Source organism: Mus caroli, unplaced genomic scaffold (assembly GCF_978045245.1).
Source record: "Mus caroli unplaced genomic scaffold, Mus_caroli_1 scaffold_4, whole genome shotgun sequence".
In the NCBI taxonomy this organism is placed as follows: domain Eukaryota; kingdom Metazoa; phylum Chordata; class Mammalia; order Rodentia; family Muridae; genus Mus; species Mus caroli.
This window is the reverse complement of record NW_028227259.1, coordinates 30,121,402-30,141,121: the sequence shown is the minus strand read 5'-3', so window position 1 is coordinate 30,141,121 and position 19,720 is coordinate 30,121,402. Positions and strand designations below refer to the sequence as shown.

At 45.9% G+C, this 19,720-nt stretch overlaps 1 protein-coding gene across 4 annotated transcripts in view; it reads right to left on the bottom strand.

The window, feature by feature from the left end:
* The window catches only part of Dpp6 (dipeptidyl peptidase like 6), an 830,048-nt gene that overhangs the window by 64,784 nt on the left and 745,544 nt on the right, over positions 1–19,720 (bottom strand). For all 4 annotated transcript variants that reach the window (XM_021163979.2, XM_021163976.2, XM_021163978.3 and 1 more), the window contains exons 11-12: positions 7,032–7,155; positions 5,796–5,834 (exon numbers count right to left, since the gene is read on the bottom strand). In XM_021163979.2, coding sequence (XP_021019638.1) covers positions 5,796–5,834; positions 7,032–7,155 — 163 coding nt within the window. The remainder of the gene's footprint in view (positions 1–5,795; positions 5,835–7,031; positions 7,156–19,720) is intronic.

Here is a 19,720-nt window from a genome sequence, read left to right as displayed (position 1 = left end):
TGAGCTCTCTCTCCAGTCTAGTAAATAAACTTTTAGTGATAAAGTTTCCTGGGCACCAGGATTTGAATACAGGTTCTGTCTCTCGTTTGAGATTGAGGGATTCTGACTGCCAGCTCTCTCCGCAGCAGACCTTCAAGGAATGCAGTCTCTGTATGGCTTCTGCCAGTTTCTTCCATAGCTTCTATCCTCTGACCTTCTAGCTCAAAGTCTGAAATCACAAAACCAAATTTCTAGCTAAAGATGTAAGACTGCTGGAAACTCACCCACAAGGCTGACTTCAACACCCAAGGGTGCAGAGCCTGAAGGCCCTCATGGGTTTATACCAGTGACAACTTGCCAGTCTGGCAGCAGTGATGGCCATGCATGTGGGTAGATGAGATTTACTATTTCTCTAGCATATCCTCAGAGAAGAGAGTTCCTGGTAAGAGTATACACATATGTGCCCTCTTGTTGGCTTCTGGGGTTCTCTGTGGGGCCTGTAGTGAGGCTTCAGGAAGGAGAAGGAAAGAAGGGAAGATATGTTATTGGACATTACTTGGACATGCTATGTCAACTTGGATGGCTATGACAACTCCAGGCTGCCAGCACAGTGCCAACCATCCTGCTGGCACCGCAATGGGGAGACTGGTCAGCTGGAGCAGACAGCATCTCCCTGGGTCTGCAGGGTCTTCTGGGATTTGTGCAGCAAGCTGCACAGCAAGGTGGATGGCAGTAGGGTGTGGCCTCAGTGTTATCTCCCTGGGTCATGCCTGTGATCTCTGATAAGAAATGTCTGATACCCTGAAGGAGCAGCCAGAGGCTTCCTGACAGCTGGTGGCAGTGGCAGCCCAGCCTTACATAGGGCTCCTGTGTTGCCCTGCAGCACCACATCACCATGAAAGATACAGATCATTTTTGAAAGTGGTGTTCATGAATCCCTTTAGGGAAAAAGGATGCAATGGGAAGCTGTTTGAGATTGGGTTTCTCTGGAGCTTGAGTTTGACCCCCTTATAGAGCATGGTACGTAGGTAGGTAATCAGATTCACCATAGCTTGTCATGGCAGCCCTGACGCTCTCAGAGAGTTTTACAGTGTGTTGATGGTTAGATTCACTGAAGCTTCTCACAGCAGCTCAGGATGGAACACACCTATCCTGTGTGAATGGCTGGGCAGCCTGACAGAGCCACAAGCACCCCAGAGAGGAGTGTTCTCACAGGGAGCGTAATAAAACATTTCATGAAGTGGGAACTGAGGGCATTCACCAGACCATGTAGCCACTCTTTCTAGTTCTGGTTTCTTGCAAGTTTAAAGCGACTGTGTCTTCAAAATCAAGCACTTGTTCTGTTAGCTAGAAATTTACATTTTAAAATGGTAAAAGCAATCAGTGCTAGTATTCCTCTTCATGCTGCTGGGAAAGGGCCTGGCTTCCTGAGTGCTGTTTGCGAGTTCAGCGTTCATACCCTGTTCCTGAGCTGCTGTTGGTTTCCTCTCACATTGTAAGATGTTCAGTCAGAAAACAGGAAAATGTAGCTGGTGTTGGCTACGGCCACTCTGTCATGCTGAAGAGAAGGCAAACAGTGGAGGATGGCTAGAGGTTCTCTCCCCAGGACCCCCAGGACCAGGCCGTGTGTCCATCCAGGGGCCAGAGTGAGACCAGATAGGAAGTAGCTGCTTCCAAAGGAGAAGTCCCTTGGGGTTGGGCACGAGGACACTGAAGTGTACTCTGCCTCAAACTCATTATGAGCTGGCTTTCTTTGGAGCCTGCACTTCCCTTCAAACCTGGCCTGAATATCCCTGTGCTTGTTCCATGTCCCCTTCCCCTGATTTTCCTGGCTTCCCTCTTGTCAGAGGCTGAGCCACCAAAACACAGCTTCTGAGTCTAATTCACTCCTATGCCTTGGGATTTATGAGCCATCTCATCTCCCTGTCTAGATGGGAACATCACCAAAAGCTATACTCTGTTGGTTCATTTCAAAACAAAACAAAACAAACTACTGAGGTAAAATTTACAAGCACAACATTTTAACAAAATGGAGCAATCCTAGCATTTCGTGCACTCATGATGTCATACACTTGCCCCTCCCCCAACCAATCTGTTTCTTCGGATGTGCCTATGCTGGATGTTCTAGAGGAACAGACACACACCACAGGGCCTTTTGTGTCTGCTCCCTTCAGTCCTCAGTGGTGTAGCACCCACAGCTGCCAAGGGTGGGGCTCCTTCAATAGGCACTTGGGGTATACCCACGAAATGGAGTATTACTCACCTTGATAAAAGTATCAATGTCCAACATGCAACATATGCTGAAGGAGAGTAGCTGACCATGTTTTATAGCTGAACATTTTAAGCCAACAACAATTTATATTTATCAAATAGAAAGTGTATTTTGCAATTCAGGCATTCAGGAATGACCAAATGGGGCAATGAATACATACACCATATATTTTTCATGTCAAATACAGCTTAGACTCTACTTATAAATTTTATTTTCTGTAACTTTATGTATATGTGTGTGAGCCTGCATGAGTATATGTGTACCATGGGCATGTGGGAGCCCTTAGAGGCCAGACTAGGGCATCCCCTGGAACTGGAGTTACAGATGGCTGGTAAGCTGACATGTGGGTGCTAGGAATAGAACCTAGGTTCTCTGTAAAAGCAGCCAGTGCTCTTAACTACTGAGCCTTCTCTCTAGCCCTGTGTAATTGTAAAGAGCACAGGAAATTAATGGACCATGCTGTGCATTAGAATCTCCTGAGCTTACTTTTCTTGAACAAACTGAAACCAACCAACCTCCACCATCACACATTCCCAGGAACCACCCGTTCTGTCCTTTGAATGAGAACATGCAGCTACCGGTGGCTAATTTGACTGACAACTTTACTGGATTAAGGACCACCTAAAATTCTAGCGCAACTATGGGTCTGTCTGCGAGGTTGTTTCCCAACAGGATTAACTGCTGGAAGACTTGCTGTGGATGGCGCCATCTTGCGGCCTGGATAGGCAGACTGAATAAAGAGTGAGAAAGGAGGATGCCCACTGAGTACCAGCATCCACCTCTCCACTGCCTCTCTGTGGATACTGTCATGTGCCCAGCTGCTCTGTGATCCTGCCACCATAACATTTATCACAGGATTGTATCCATGACGATAGAGCCGTGAGTCAAATACACCCAACGTTCCTTGCTTAAGTTACATTTGTCAGTACTTTGCCATAGCAACGAGCTGAGTAAATGACACACATAGCATGCATCCCTCTACGCCTGGCTCTGCACTTGTCACAATATCCCCTAGCTTCACCCTTGCTTCCTTCCTGCATCTTATATCTCCTTCACTGTTTTGTCCCTTGCTGTTGTGATCTGTGATGCATTGACACAGGAGTCATTTTAGCATTCCGATTTCCTTTCCTTTGGATACAGACCCAGGAGTGGGGTTGCACTTTTAGCTGTTTGAGGAATCCATGCTATCTTTTGCAGAGACTTTCCTAACTTATGTTCTTGCCAACAGGTGTGGGAGTTCCCTGTCTTCCCACATTCTCTATAATACACATCTTTTGTCTTTTGATAATATTCTGTCAGATATGATGTTCTTTCACTTTGTGACTTACAGCTGCATTTTTTTTTTCTGGTGATTCCTGATGAACATTTTCCTCCATGTATCTGCTGATCATTTGTGTCATCTTAGAGACATGCATATTCAGATTATTATTTTTTTGTTTTAAAATAGAGCCATACATATTTTTTTCTAAAAGTGAGTTATCTCTTTGGTCTGGAGAGATGGCTCAGCAAGTAAGAGCACTGGCTGTTTTTCAGAGACCCAAGTGGGTTCTCAGGACCCACATGGCAACTTCCAACTGCCTGTACATAATCCCAGCTTCCATGGATCCGATACCCTGTACTGTCTTCTGTAAAGACCATGGCACACATATATGTGTAAAATAAGATGTCTTAAAATGTTTGAGCTGTCTTAATTTTTTATACATCTAAGTATTAACCCCATATCTCATATGTATTAGTTACTTTAAAATTTCTGTGATAAAATACCCTCACTAAAAACAACTTAAGAGATAACGGGGTTTGTTCTGATTCGGTTTGACAGTACAGTCCATCATGGTTGGAACAGTTAGGCAGTGGGGGTGTGAACAGCTCATTTCATTGCATCCAAAGCCAGAAGCAGAGAGAGAGAGAGAGAGAGAGAGAGAGAGAGAGAGAGAGAGAGAGAGAGAGAGAGAGAGAGAGAGAGAAATGCTGGCACTCAGCGCATTTTCTGGATTAAGAACCATCGGTCCTCAGGGGTGGTGGTGTCTGGGAGGCGGTGCAGCTTGCTGGGAAAGTATGTCACTGGGGGCAGACCTTGAAAGCCACAGCCTTATCCCATTCCAGTTTGTTCTCTCTGCTTTGTGTTTGTGTTTGAAGACATGAGCTCTCAGATTTCTGTCCTTGTTACATGCCCCTCTTGCTGGCTGTCATGCCCCACCACCCTTATAAATGCTTATCCCCTTGGAAATGATAAACCAAAATAAACCCTTTCATTCAGAGGTTGTTTTTGGTCATTGCGCTTTCTCATAGCAATGGAGAAGTTAAGTACCACAGGGGCTGCTGCTGATAGGTGTAGTTTCATGGATAGAATCTTTCATGTCAATAAAAACAAATGTCTGTGTTTCTTAGTCACAGTTCTGTTTTCTTACTTTGTTGTGGATAGAACCTGGGGCTTTGTGCGCACAAAACAAGTGCTCTGCCTTGGAGCAACACCCCGAGCCCTCTCTGCAATGACTCTTTGGATTCAAATCTGTTTTGATTTTTCTTACAGGATTTGAAGATATTTTTATTTCCTCAGGTGGAATAAAAGAGAAATGGTTCCTTGAACTTTGTTCTTTCTAACACAAGAGTGTGGAAAGAGACAATAGAATCAATAGAACATACCAGTGCTAAGGGGGTCGCTCTCTGAGTACATTAATTCAAAAAACTGTATCACAGGGTGGGTTGCCTTGGCTTCTCTCCAGAGCTATTAGTTTTAAACTTTATTTAATTTTAAATTTTTAATTAAAAATGATGTGTATTTGTGTAGGGGTTTGTGCACACGAGTATGAGGCTCTCAGAGGTCTGAGAGAGTGTCTGATCGCCTGAGCTAGAGACACAGGCAATTTTGACCATTACGTACTGGGGCTGGGATGTGAGCTCCAGTCCTCACCAAGGGCAGTTTGCATCTTAACCATGGAGCCAACTCTTCAGCACCTCCTGATCTCCACGGACTGACTGACCTCTCCGTTTCAGTGTTGGTGACTGGGCCAAGGGTTGTTGTTCGCCTAAGAGCTTTACCAGTGAGCCATACCTCAAACCCCTAACCTCTTGTAATCTTCAGCTCCCAGAGCCTGAGTTATAGAATGGAAAAAACTCTCAGAGATGATTCTGCTGACCAGTTTCTGAGGAAATATCTCTCCAAGGGAGGGCACATGCCTAAGAATAAATGGAGTACCAACCACACTTTAATCTGCTTAGTCATTGTAGGCCCCAGCTGGTCAATAGTGGGCTTTTCTGGGCTCATGATTTTCAGGTCACCAAATATATTGTCTGACTGGGAGATGAGATCTATCCCATCATTGTCTTTGGGGGAAAGTGTCATCCAGGGAACTTGACATCTACAGCAGGGCCCGGCAAGCTTCTCAGGATGATGAAGAGGGCTGGACTTACACTGTCCCAGTTAGAGTAGCACATGTGCTTGGACGATCCCAGGTGGGAATCCCCAAGTGATTCTTTGTATGAAACCATGGTACCCACCCCTGTCAAGGTGAGGAGAGCATGCGAGGCTGGTATGTGGAGTTACCTGTCTGTGGAGCCAGGCTTCACTTTCATCTTCATGTTTCTGAAATAGAATTGGACTGTTAGAAAGGGCCCTTTGTTTGTGTGAACTGTACATAGAATGATTTAATTTTACCTATGCGGCAGCTGCCCTTGAACACAGTGGCCACCAGGGTTTCTCAGTGTGGCAGTAATCCCTCTTTGTGACTCACATCCTAGCACAAGTGTCCTCAGGCAGTCACCACTGGGCTGTGTGTCCTGTTAGGCTGCTTCTTCAGAAGGCTCAGATGCTGCACTGTTTGGAACTCTGTGTGTGTTTGTGTGTGTATGCGCGCACGTGCATGAGTGCGTACAATGCATGTTAGTAGAAATGTGGATCAAAACTGCAGTTTATAATTTCAAGAAGCAATTCTGGGAAACAAAGTCAGTTAAAAGAGGCAAGGCACATATGGAAGTTGCTCTCCAGACCTGTGTATGAAAGTACACAAACCAATCATGCCTGGACACCAAATGGTGTTCTGCTTGGTTGCTGTCACCTGAGATGCCACCAGGCTGGTGCTGCTCCTGACTGTGGGTGGCAGTGGCAGTGGAAGTGGCATGCATGGTGGGAATAGCAGGCCAGGCACAGAGAAGGTTTGGACATTCATCGATGGTGTCCAGCACTGAGCTCTGCCTGAGTTTCTTTTCTCTTCAGCAAGCCCATCAGAAACACCCAGAATTGCGTCCAGTAATGGTAGGAAAATGTCAGGCCAACTTGAGGTGTCAGAGGCAGGAGCAGGTCATTGCAACCTCCTAGGGAACCTCCTGGGTACTGAGAGCCGTTGGGTAGGGCTCACAGCTCTCAGTAACCCTGCATAGGCAAGCCTGGTGTTTCTTGCTAGATAAAATAGAAACTTAGGGTTAAAAAAAAAAGATACCTGTGCTGGGGTACCTGGCTTTACAGTGTTACAAGAGAGAAAGGGTCAGGTCCTGGCCAAGTCTCCTCCTCTTTTGAGCAACAGAAAACAAGGAGAGCAGTATTTCCAGGAGAGCAGCCAGTGTGAATGGAAACAGACCCTTGCCCCTGAGATTAATGGCTACACCTCTGAAGTGCCCCCGATCTTGTAGCAATATCTGACTTGTCCACCAGGTGGCACCAAACCAGAGGCTGGACATAGTGTCAATGACAGAGCTAAGCTAGGCTTCACATTTCTCCAGCAGGATTTGGATGACACTTATTTTATGACATTCCTTTACCCCCTTCTCTGTCTCAGTACTGTACCTTAGTGCAGACACCCGTGGTGGCATCACAGAGGGTCAGGATTGACACATTCTGGGCCCGGTTCAGCCAGGTCACAGCGACCTTGGTGCTGGTGGCCCATTTCACCATGGTGATGTAATATTCCCTGAGAACACAAACAAGAGTGTGAGCAGGGCCAACGAACACCAGAAGATGACTACACCCCTTTCTGCATACAGCAGTCAGTGTGTGTAGGTGTGGGGTTCTGAAATGGGGTCATTCATATGTGGGGTCAATGTCCTTATGGGTAGTCATATAACGCGCAGTACCTATCCCCCACCAGCTGGGCTCTTAAAACCGAAGGCGGGGTCACTGGGGTTGGCCTGGCAGTCCGGAGGGATGTTACCCACTCTGGTTGGGACTCTACTGACTTCAGTTTCACATCATAGTCCTACCAAAGCTTACACTTTGGCTGTTTGAGAGAAGAAGGACCTGGCAGAGAGGTGGGCATACGAGGGCAAGGGAGAAGGAGTCCTGAGTGAGGGGCAGTGCAGGGGATCCTCAGAGAACCAAGCTGGAGAGACTTCAAAGCTGGGATAATGAGGGCTCAGTTCTTTTTCTTCATTCTTTAAGGAAGACATAGCCAGGATTGGGGATGATGGCTCTGTTCCCAAGCTTCGGTGAACTCAGTTTGATGCCACATGCTGGATTTTACCCAAACCTGAAAACACCACCATGCTCAGAGTAGCCTTATGTTACTATTGGGAGTGCAGGGGAGGGGAAGGAAGAGCAAAGAGCTGACAGGGGAGCTGTGGAATGCTGACCTCCCAGCAGCTGTACCTGCCTGCACAAGGCCTGCTCAAGATCCAGCCAACCAACCTCCAGCATGGACCAGGGAGAGGAGCCATGGCCTCACCATTGGCACATAAACTATTAACAATTGAAGGCTACTGAGGGAGTCACTCTCCTTTGGGGATATAACTGATAATAAGTAGCTCATGCCCTGGTGAATAGCCACATAAGCATGCGTGTCTGTATAGCACTAATCAGACTCAGGGGCTATCAGAAACAAGAAGAAAGGAAGGCATGGAATTAGGGGGTGATGGGAAGTTGGAGGGAGGTAGTGGTAGATAGATGTAACAAAATATGCTGTATAACTAGGTGGAATTTTCATCAAACTATAGGTCTCTCTTTCCAGTCCTGCCCCTAATCAGTGTCCTTTGAGTGGGCAGATGCTTTGTTAGACTGATGCCGTGCTGAAGAATGTAGACAAACTGGGAGGCATTTCAGGGAGAGGACAAAGCAAGATGGGAAGTAGAAGCCTTCTGAGAGAGCTGGGGTGGAGCTGGCACAGAAAGGATGGAGCACTCTGGTGTGGCTGCAAGACGCCAAAGGCCGAGAGGCATGTGCGAGTTGTGTGTATGTGATAGCGATGTCACATCTACAAGTGAGCGTAGCAACAGGAAGCTATGGTTCTTGTGAGCAATGCTGCTGCTTCTTTTCAGTTTTGTGACTTTATTTGACTCTCAGCAGTTTCCATCCATACTGACTGTTCGTTTGAATGTTAGTAACAGGTACATAAGTTATTGAAGTATAGAGCTTGTTTGGTGAATCCTCATCTCATTAAATATTCTGGACAAATGTGCCTGGATACAGTATGGAATGTTTCTTATTCTTTTGATGCAAACATCTTTGTTGAATTTGTTATCAACATTATTTGAAGTTTTATCTCCTTCAGGTAAATTCCCAGATTCCTTGACTTTTATTTTATTTTATGTTTTTCTGGTGTCTGCAGAGGCTAGAAGAGAGCACTAGTTCCCTGGAACTGGAGTTACAAATGGTTGTGAGCCACCATGTGGGTGCTGGGGATGGAACTTGGGTCCTCAGGAAGGGCACCAAGTGCTGTCCCCTACAGAGCCATCTCATTAGCCTTGAGCGCTCCTCGAAGCCTGCTTTGCAGATGCACTTATGAATATTTGAGAGTGGGTTTTCATGTCACTGCCTCCTCAATGGCAGAGCAGCTCCTGCTTCACCACCTTCCCTTGCAGGAATTGTTCCACCAGGCCCAAGTTGGAAAGGTTTCTGACAGTCTTTCTATCCTAAAGGAGGATGTCCACTTAGAGTCGCCCACACAGTACTCAGGGCAGTTGCTGTGGGCAGCAGGGTCCTACTTAAAAAAATGCAGGCACTCATGGCTAGGCACTGGCTCACAGGTAGGATGGAGGCTGGATGAGCAGGCCTCTAACTCTAGCTCCAGAGGGTAGCAGGCTCTGCCTGTGAGCATGTGGAAGGGGCACTTGTACTTTGGCTAAGGAGATGCCTTCAGATCAGAGCAAGGAGGCCTTTGCTGGTGAGCAGTGAATGAATTCTTGATTAGTTCATTGTTTGCCATAAAATATGAATGGGCATTCTCTCTCTCATAGGGGTTAATGTGCCATGTCACATTGTGGTATTCAGGTTTTGGCACAGTTCTGACAGCCTGTGGCAATAAAGGGGAAAGGGGACAAAATCTATTGATCTTATGACACAAAGAGCTGAGACTTAACTCCAGCATCTTAAAGCAATGATGATGTTCCATGCATCAAGCTGGGACAGAACATACTGTGAGAGGGATTTTTTTTTTGAGACAGGATTTCTCTGTATAATCTTGGCTGTCCTGGAACTTGCTTTGTAGATCACGCTGCCCTGAACTCATAGACATCCACTTGCCTCTGCCTCCCAAGTGCTGGGGTAAAAGGCGTGCGCCACCTAAGGGGATGTGCTTTAGTAGAGGACAGCTTTGAGCACAATGCTGCCTGCAGGGAAGTTCTGTGTCTTTCTAGAGTTACCATGCAACTATCTATGCAGCCGAGTGCATTGTAGAAAATAGAGATGTAGTGCATTCAGACAGATGGCTATTTAATGCCTCCCAGTAGTTTCTCTCTCACTGAGGACCAAGAATGAAGTATGCTTCTATTTTGTTTTTCTATCAGAGGGGCTGGATATACATCAGGGCTGGCTGTCAGGGTGTGTGAAGAGCTGGTGTCACAGAAAATATGCTTTGGCAGTTGTGGGCTCTGTATTCAACAGTTAACGATGCAGCAGTGAAAGCATCCATTGAGGAGTGGCAGAGTCAATTTTATGGCAGTCCTCTGTGTATGCTAGTTTAGTGTAGCAAAAGCCTATCTATTTATCACAATGTCTGTCCATCCGTCCATCCACCCATCCATCTATTCACCTATCCACCTATCTATCCACCCAAACACCCACCCCACCCTACTCCACCCATCCCACCTTATTCTACCCCATCCATGCATCCATCCATCCACCCACCCACCCACCCAGCTACCCACCCAACCCACACACACACCCACCCACCCATCCACCTACTCCATTCATCCATCTATCCATCCACCCACCCATCCACCCATCCCATCCATCCATCCATCCATCCACCCACCCACCTGTCCACCTACCCATCCATTCTTCCATCCATCCATCCATCCATCCATCCATCCATCCATCCATCCATCCACCTGTCCACCTACCCCATCCATTCTTCCATCCATCCATCCACCCACCCACCCACCTGTCCACCTACCCCATCCATTCTTCCATCCATCCATCCATCCATCCATCCATCCATCCATCCACCCACCCACCCACCCCATCCACCCATCCATCCATCCACCCACCTACCCATCCATCCATCCATCCATCCATCCATCCATCCATCCACATACCCATCCACCCCACAGTCATCTATTCTAATCCCTACAACTCTATCATCTATCTATCTATCTATCTATCTATCTATCTATCTATCTATCTATCTATTATCTATCTATCTATCTCCATGCATTCATCATCCATCCATCCACCCATCCATCCATCCATCCATCCATCCATCCATCCATCCATCCACCCATCTATCACACATCTAGCCACACTGTCCATCAATATGTATTAAGCATTTCCTGGGCAAATTACTGGTGTCATATGAGGGCATGCTGGGTGTTTCCTATGTCTCCCTGCAGGTGTCCTTTGCCTCCTTCATTCTGCTGTGGGTTGAGGTTGGGAGCTCACCTGTATGGATGATGTGGTGCTTTGAATGAGACACCCTCACCCCATGCTTATATATTTCAGTGTTTGGTTCTAGTAGGTAGAGTATTTAGATTATTAGGAGGTGTGGCCCTGTTGGAGGAGGTATGTCACAGAGGGTGGGCTTTGAGATTTTTTTTTTGATGTAACTATTACCTTTTAAAAAATTTTTTAATTAGGTATTTTCTTCATTTACATTTCCAATGCTATCACAAAAGTCCCCCATAACCTCCCCCACACTCCCCTACCCACCCACTCCCACCTCTTAGCCCTGGCGTTCCCCTGTACTGAGGCATATACAGTTTGCAGGACCAATGGGCCTCTCTTTCCACTGATGGCGGACTAGGCCATCTTCTGATACATATGCAGCTAGAGACACGAGCTCCGGGGGCTACTGGTTAGTTCATATTGTTGTTCCACCTATAGGGTTGTAGACCCCTTTAGCTCCTTGGGTACTTTCTCGAGCTCCTCCATTGGGGGCCCTGTGATCCATCCAATAGGTGACTGTCAGCAACCACTTCTGTGTTTGCTAGGGGGCAGGATCAATATAGTAAAAATGGCTATCTTGCCAAAAGCAACCTACAGATTCAATGCAATCCCCATCAAAATTCCAACTCAATTCTTCAACAAATTAAAAAGGGCAATGTGCAAATTCATCTAGAATAACAAAAAACCTAGGATAGCAAAAACTCTTCTCAAGGATAAAAGAACCTCTGGTGGAATCACCATGCCGGACCTAAAGCTGTACTACAGAGCAATTGTGATAAAAGCTGCATGGTACTGGTATAGTGACAGACAAGTAGACCAATGGAACAGAATTGAAGATCCAGAGATGAACCCACACACCTACGGTCACTTGATCTTTGACAAGGGAGCTAAAACCATCCAGTGGAAAAAAGACACCATTTTCAACAAATGGTGCTGGCACAACTGGTGGTTATCATGTAGGAGAATGTGAATTGATCCATTCCTATCTCCTTGTACTAAGGTCAAATCTAAGTGGATCAAGGAACTCCACAAAAAACCAGAGACAGTGAAACTTATAGAGGAGAAAGTGGGGAAAAGCCTCGAAGATATGGGCACAGGGGAAAAATTCCTGTATAGAACAGCAATGGCTTGTGCTGTCAGATCGAGAATCGACAAATGGGACCTCATAAAATTGCAAAGCTTCTGTAAGGCAAAAGACACCGTCAATAAGGCAAAAAGGCCACCAAAAGATTGGGAAAGGATCTTTACCTATCCTAAAACAGATAGGGGACTAATATCCAATATATATAAAGAACTCAAGAAGGTGGACTCCAGAAAATCAAATAACCCCATTAAAAAATGGGGCTCAGAGCTAAACAAAGAATTCTCACCTGAGGAATACCAAATGGCTGAGAAGCACCTGAAAAAATGTTCAGCATCCTTAATCATCAGGGAAATGCAAATCAAAACAACCCTGAGGTTCCACCTCACACCAGCCAGAATGGCTAAGATCAAAAATTCAGGTGACAGCAGATGCTGGCGAGGATGTGGAGAAAGAGGAACACTCCTCCATTGTTGGTGGAATTGCAGGCTTATACAACCACTCTGGAAATCAGTCTGGCGGTTCCTCAGAAAATTGGACATAGTACTACTGGAGGATCCTGAAATACCTCTCCTGGGCATATATCCAGAAGATGTTCCAACTGGTAAGAAGGACACATGCTCAACTATGTTCATAGCAGCCTTATTTGTAATAGCCAGAAGCTGGAAAGAACCCAGATGCCCCTCAACAGAGGAATGGATACAGAAAATGTGGTACATTTACTCAATGGAGTACTACTCAGCTATTAAAAAGAATGAATTTATGAAATTCCTAGGCAAATGGTTGGACCTGGAGGGCATCATCCTGAGTGAGGTAACCCAATCACAAAAGAACTCACATGATATGTACTCACTGATAAGTGGATATTAGCCCAGAAACTTAGAATACCCAAGATACAAGATACAATTTGCAAAACACATGAAACTCAAGAAGAACAAAGATGAAAGTGTGGACACTTTGCTCCTTCTTAGAATTGGGAACAAAACACCCATGGAAGGAGTTACAGAGACAAAGATTGGAGCTGAGATGAAAGAATGGACCATCTAGAGACTGCCATACCCAGGGATCCATCCCATAATCAGCCCCCAAATGCTGACACCATTGGGCTTTGAGATTTTAAGAGCCCGTGCCAAGAGTCACTTTCTTTCTCTGCTGGCAACTTTTGCATCAGATGTGAGCTCTCAGCTGCTGCTCCAGAGCCATGGCTGCTTGTCTGCTGCCACATATCTCACCATGATGATCACAGACTAACTCTCTGAAACTGTAGGCAAGCCTCCAATTAAATGCTAATGTAACTAAGACAGATGGCACGGGGAGGTTCTGATTGCCCTATAGGGGAAGTATCAAGAGGTTAAAGGGAAGGGAGAAAGAGGTGATATTTATTTCTCTGTCTCTCTCTTCACAGTCTTCCATCAACCTGAGGTCCCAGCCGATTGGTGGCTTGTTCTATCTGTCTCTCTCTGCCCTTGTGATCCAGTTAGAACACACCCCGCCTGTATCCTTAGTACTAGGATGGCAGAGCATCCAATGTTCTAGGTCATAGTCACTATAACTTCCTAGGGCCTACTGGCCCAGATCACGTATTTATAAACTTTGTAATAATGTGGAGTTAAGTTCATCTGAGGGTTGTCTTTTCTCTTCTGGAGCACAGACATGGATAGAAAGAGGGACAAAGATATGTGTGTTTATAGCTGTCCCTTTCAACACAATGCCTCACTAATGAAATTGTTAGCCCTTGAGGGTAGTCTTTAACATATCAGGAGAATTTTGAGCCTTGTAGACTCAGTCTCAAGGACTCAGGTCCTTCTTTCACAGATGATGAACACAAAGAGTGACTTCTGAGGTATGGGTGGAAAAAGTGATCACTGTGGCTCCCAGAGAGAACATTGTTCATGCTCAGCCTGGCACCAGCTTCACGACACTATCTTTTTTTTTTTTATAATTTATTTTTTTATTAGGTATTTTCCTCATTTACATTTTCAATGCTATCCCAAAAGTCCCCCATACCCACCCTCCCAATCCCCTACCCACCCACTCCCCCTTTTTGGCCCTGGGGTTCCCCTGTACTGGGGCATATAAAGTTTGCAAGTCCAATGGGCCTCTCGTTGCAGTGATGGCCGACTAGGCCATCTTTTGATACATATGCAGCTAGAGACAAGAGCTCCGGGGTACTGGTTAGTTCATATTGTTGTTCGACCTATAGGGTTGCAGTTCCCTTTAGCTCCTTGGGTACTTTCTCTAGCTCCTCCATTGGGGGCCGTGTGATCCATCCAATAGCTGACTGTGAGCATCCACTTCTGTGTTTGTTAGGCCCCGGTATAGTCTCATAAGAGACAGCTATATCTGGGTTCTTTCAGCAAAATCTTACTAGTGTATGCAATGGTGTCAGCATTTGGAAGCTGATTATGGGATGGATCCCTGCATATGGCAATCACTAGATGGTCCATCCTTTCGTCACAGTTCCAAATTTTGTCCCTGTAATTCCTTCCATGGGTGTTTTGTTCCCATTTCTAAGAAGGGGCAAAGTGTCCACACTTTGGTCTTCGTTCTTCTTGAATTTCATGTTCACGACACTATCTTGTTGCCAAGGGAACATCTAGACTATCTTGGTCATGCTGGGCTGTGTGAATAGCCTATAGACACTTGCTTGGTGTCAAGGCCACTTATATACCTTTCACATCTTCCCTCTGTGAGGATGGTAGGGGAAGGTCTGGTATCTGGCTTTCCTCTCCTCTTTCCATTTCCTCCACTCTGACCGTGACCCCAGATCTTCTGCTCAGACATCTTGATACCACCCTGTCTATTTCTATTCTTGACACTGGGAAGTCACTCACTCTGACCTCTTGGGGTCCTTCCACTGAATCCATACCTTTCACATCTGATCTTAAGTTAGGGTTTTCCTGTGGCTGACTCAGTGTTCACAGTGCCTGCTCACTACCTCTGTGCCAAACTCTATCAAGACCCTCTGTATAAGATCCTGCTTATCACAGCCCAAGCATGCATGGAAAAGCAGAGTTTGCCTACTTTAGTGACTGAGTACTTGCAAACCTTCTCAGAGCCTATAATCCATTTCCCTTCCTTGTTCACCCAACTTTTTTATGATGCTGTGACCTCTGCAGGCTCTTGTTTCATAGAGGAAATCTTTCTTGTTTCTGATATCATTTGCTCACTAACTCCCAAGTATGACTCTGAAGTATTTTCACTATATGACAGTCTTTTTTCCACTTAAAATTTATTTTATGTGTATGGGTGTTTTGCCTGCATGCATGTCTGTGCACCGTGTGCATGCAGTGCCCATGAAGGCCAGAAGAGAGCACCAGATCCTCTGGGATTGGAATTAAGGATGGCTATGAGTTGTCATGTGGGTGCTGGGAATTGAACCTGGGTCCTCTGGAAGAGAAGCAAGTTTTCTTAATCATAGAGTCAACTCTGACTCCCTGAATTGCTTTTATATAAGATGGTCAGATACTGTTGGGTTTCCCTGGTCTGAAGACTCTAGTGTCTCTTTGCACCGAGGCAGCAGATCTCTCAGCCTATGCGGACTCTATCCCTCAGATTACAAGCTCCTTCTGAAGTTGTGGATTCCCAGGATTCCTCTTCTACCAGGCACAGGGGACCCCAGAGGAAGACACTGATATGCTGGGTAGCTCCCTGGCAGGACTTGTTATAGCAAGAACAGAGAATTCATGGGAATGGAAGAGTCAGTGGGACCCTTGATCCTCAAAGACAAAGCTCCCAAACCACTTTCCTGGAGACACAGGAAGAGATTTGCTCACAGCAAGTCCTTGAACAACCCTGCTGGTGGCACCAAACAGAGTATCAGGCTTACAGTAAGCCCTTTGAATATATCTCCTAACTGTAAGAATCTGAGAAGGGAATGAAGAGGAGGCAACTTCTGCTTCTAAAGGAAGCTGAGGGCGAGAGAGGATCCCAGGTGGCAATGGACTCTGGCTTTAGAGACCCAGGCCTGGTCCTGTAAAGGACCAGGGGTCCCAGGGGTCCCGTTAGCAGTCACCCACTCTCTTCTTCTTTTTGGTCTCTGTGAGTTATGGGAGGAAGTGTGAGGGATGTGAGGAATCTTTAGAAGCCCTAGAAACATCAGGACCCTTGAGATGGGAAGATGGTAGGGAGACCTAAACAAAACACTGACCTGTTGGCAGTCAGCAGGTATACATTCACTCTCCCACACCTTAATGCACACAGGCACATGTGAAAACATACTGCAGGCCAGAGTCTGTCAAGTCCTGCTCTCTTACAGATGTCCTGAAACCAGTGTCCCTGTTAGCTAGCTGTGGCTCAGGGGAGAAGGCTAGCTGTCACTTAAGCCCTTTGCATTTACCATCAACAGACTCACCAGTCTTATGACATGGTCTGGAGAAACTTGTTCAGAACGCTGCTGACATACTCAGATGTCAATGCTGCTTTGTGCTGATGGCTACTCTATTTTCAGGCTTGCCAAGGAGCCCATCATTTACTACTGTCTACTGACAACATCCTCAGAATGCTCCAGGAGCCCCTGCCACCTGAGTTACAGCACTGAACATCAGATTTTCCCTGTTTCTCCCCCTGGAAATGAATCTAATCAGACTTCTGAGAATCCAATTTCCAACTCTTATGAGCTAGGCATTGTAACTACTGAAGGAGTCTAATCTAGTCATTGGTAGTGACTCTGTGCCATCCTTTGCAGTGAATCTATGGGACAAAAGTTTCTCACTCCCCTGTCTGGAATGACTGTCACTTCCATCACCCAGAAGAACTTCCTAACCTGAGTAGCCAGGACCCACCACATTGTGGCACTGTGTTTAAACCAGAAAGGAGAAGGGCTGAGTTTCACATGTATGTTGGCATAGGCTGTGCCATGGGTGCTGCATGTAGAAGAGAAGTTGGTGTTAGAGAAGACTTGACAGTCTCAGTGACCCAGGAAACAGATTTCTCACTACTCCCTCTGTACAGTCTGGGTGTACAGTAAGTTGGCTGGTTGCTACATACACACTCATGGGCACTCACAATCTCTACATGGCTATGGGGAAAAACAGGGAGAGAACAAGCATCTATATTTACACTTGTAATACAGTACATACTACAATACATCCCTGTCTCTGTAAGTAGCCTTATTTCTATCTACATTCAGATCCAAATGTATAATACCTATGTTTAAAAAATTATAATTTAAAACATATTCATTTATTTATTTTTATGTGTATGGAATTCTTGTATGAATTATTTACATCACAGGGCTATTCTTGGTTCTCCTTTACACATTTCCCAAAATGCCTCTGATGTTGGCAGGCTCCTGATGTATTTATGAGGTGCTCCCAACACTTCCACTGGATCTTCTCACTCTGCACTTGGCTCCTGCCCCATCTCTTCACAGCCCACAGCAGGAGGCTGCCATAGCTTTGGGGACTGTTCACTCCCATGGAGGCTCTTCATTGCCCTAGTGCCTAATACAGTTCATGGCACATAGAACAATTGGGGGCCTGGGAGCCATGTGGAAGGATTTACAGGGCCAGTGTAATACAGTAACAAGGAAGTCAGACTGGAGAGAGGCAAAGAATAGACATGTGTCAGGGAAACCAACACAGTATTTGGTGTCTTTCCTTGCCCTATGCCTGCCTGCTGACTGTAGGCTTGCCTGCGGACTGTAGGTCTTCCTGCTGACTGTAGGCCTGCCTGCTGACTTAGGCCTGCACTTCCAAGATTCTTGGCTACTTCTTCCTACATTTTCAAGGGCATTAAAATTTCTTAGAATTGTGTGTGTGTGTGAGTGTGTGTGCATGTGTGGAGGTCAGAAGACAATGTTTGCAAGTTGGTTGTGGATCAAACTTGGGTCCAAGTTTTCAGCCCAGGCTTGGCTGCAAGTGCCTTTACCCACAGGCCCATCTCACTTTTCCTTGAGGTATTTGAAAAAGTTCCCTTTATACCCTACATGAGGCAAGGGTCTCATTTCACTTTCTAAATTTGAAGTATTATTTTTTTACTTTTTATTTTTGTGTCTCTGTATATGTATGCCACATGTATAGGGCTGCCTATGGAGACCAGAAGAAGGTGACAAGAGTCCCCTGGGACTGGAGTCACAGGCAGTTGTGAGCTGCCAACAGACATGCTTGGAACCAAATTCTTCATCCTCTGGGAGAGCATCAAGCACTCTTAACCACTGAGCCACCTCTCCAGCCCCCCTATTTCACTTTCCTCAATGGAGGCTGTTGCCAATGTCTAATGCTTAAATGTTAGTCTCCATATTCAGATAGGACAAAGGAAACAATCTATCCTCAAAATTCTACAGAAATAGTAACTTTGGTTCTAATATTTAAATTAATTTACTCATTCAGCAAATGTATCCTGAACGGAGATAACACACCATTTCCTGCTACAGAATGGTAGTACAGAATTATAAGTGGTGTGTGTGTGTGTGTGTGTGTGTGTGTGTGTGTGTGTATGCATGCATCCCTGCCTCATTCACTCCACATTGTAGGTGGGTCAGAAACTGTAACAAGTCAATAAAGAAAAGCCAGTGTCTCTCCTGGCTCTAAAGGGGAGAGCAAGTAACCCTGAGCTCTCAGAAAGTGCTTTCTTGGGATAAGGGGTGGGAGTGAGGGATGTGGGAGCATGCTGGAATGATAAGTCAAGTAGAAGGTTTGAGTGATGAGTGCTTCAGCTGTTATAGAAGCTGTCCTTTCCCTCTCTGTGAGCCTCATGACATGCTGTGGTTTAAATATCACTGTAGCTACTGTTTGGAGACTCAGGGGAAGGTAGGAGAATAACAGACTATGGGGACGATGCTGGTGGGCAAGGGAAAGGATGGGTAGGAAGGAACACATTCTTGCTACAGTCAAGGATGTGATCCAGATGTTCAAGGTGAAGGTGGAGTAGCCTAGGCTGGAATGGGGAAGCTTTGAGGCCTAAGTGCAGGAAGGGGATCAAGCATTCCAGCTTGGTAAAGACTGCTCAGTTTCTGAGGCCAGTTGGAAATGTTAGGTGACTTCATCCAGCCCTCCTGCAGAGGTGAATGAGTTCCTGGAGAATTATAGTGAGTATCCCTTCCTGTATTGACTGCTTTTGACTGACTGGGCAGCTTTTAACCCTGCTGCTACAGAGGACTCTTCTGGACTCTGCCTGCTGGAGCAGCAGGAACCAAGCAAGTTCAATGCCACATGTCTGCCAACTTATCTCTAGATACGCAGCTTCTTGAATGTCATCTGGACCCATCTGGACACATTCTTGCATCTTTTGTTAAGCCTAGAGTTAAACCAAATCTTCAACTCAAGTCCTTGACTCACCTGAGACTCATAGTTTGACCGCTTAATTGACAATGCCCAGTGGTGATGCTAAGCAGCCAGTTAGCAATATAAACATGAACTTCATTGGCAAGTAGGGGAGAGCTGTGGCCTGCAGAGAATATTCCCAGCCAGGAGACTGATGGCTCTATGGGTCAGACCTGTGGTCCCTGCACAACCTCCTAGAGTTTGACAGGTACCAGAAGACTACTAGTGTTTTTGGAAAGTCAATTATGTCAAATGATGTTTAATGATTTTTCCCCCCTGGGGCATACAGGATGTCTTGCTATAGCAGACACAGAAAA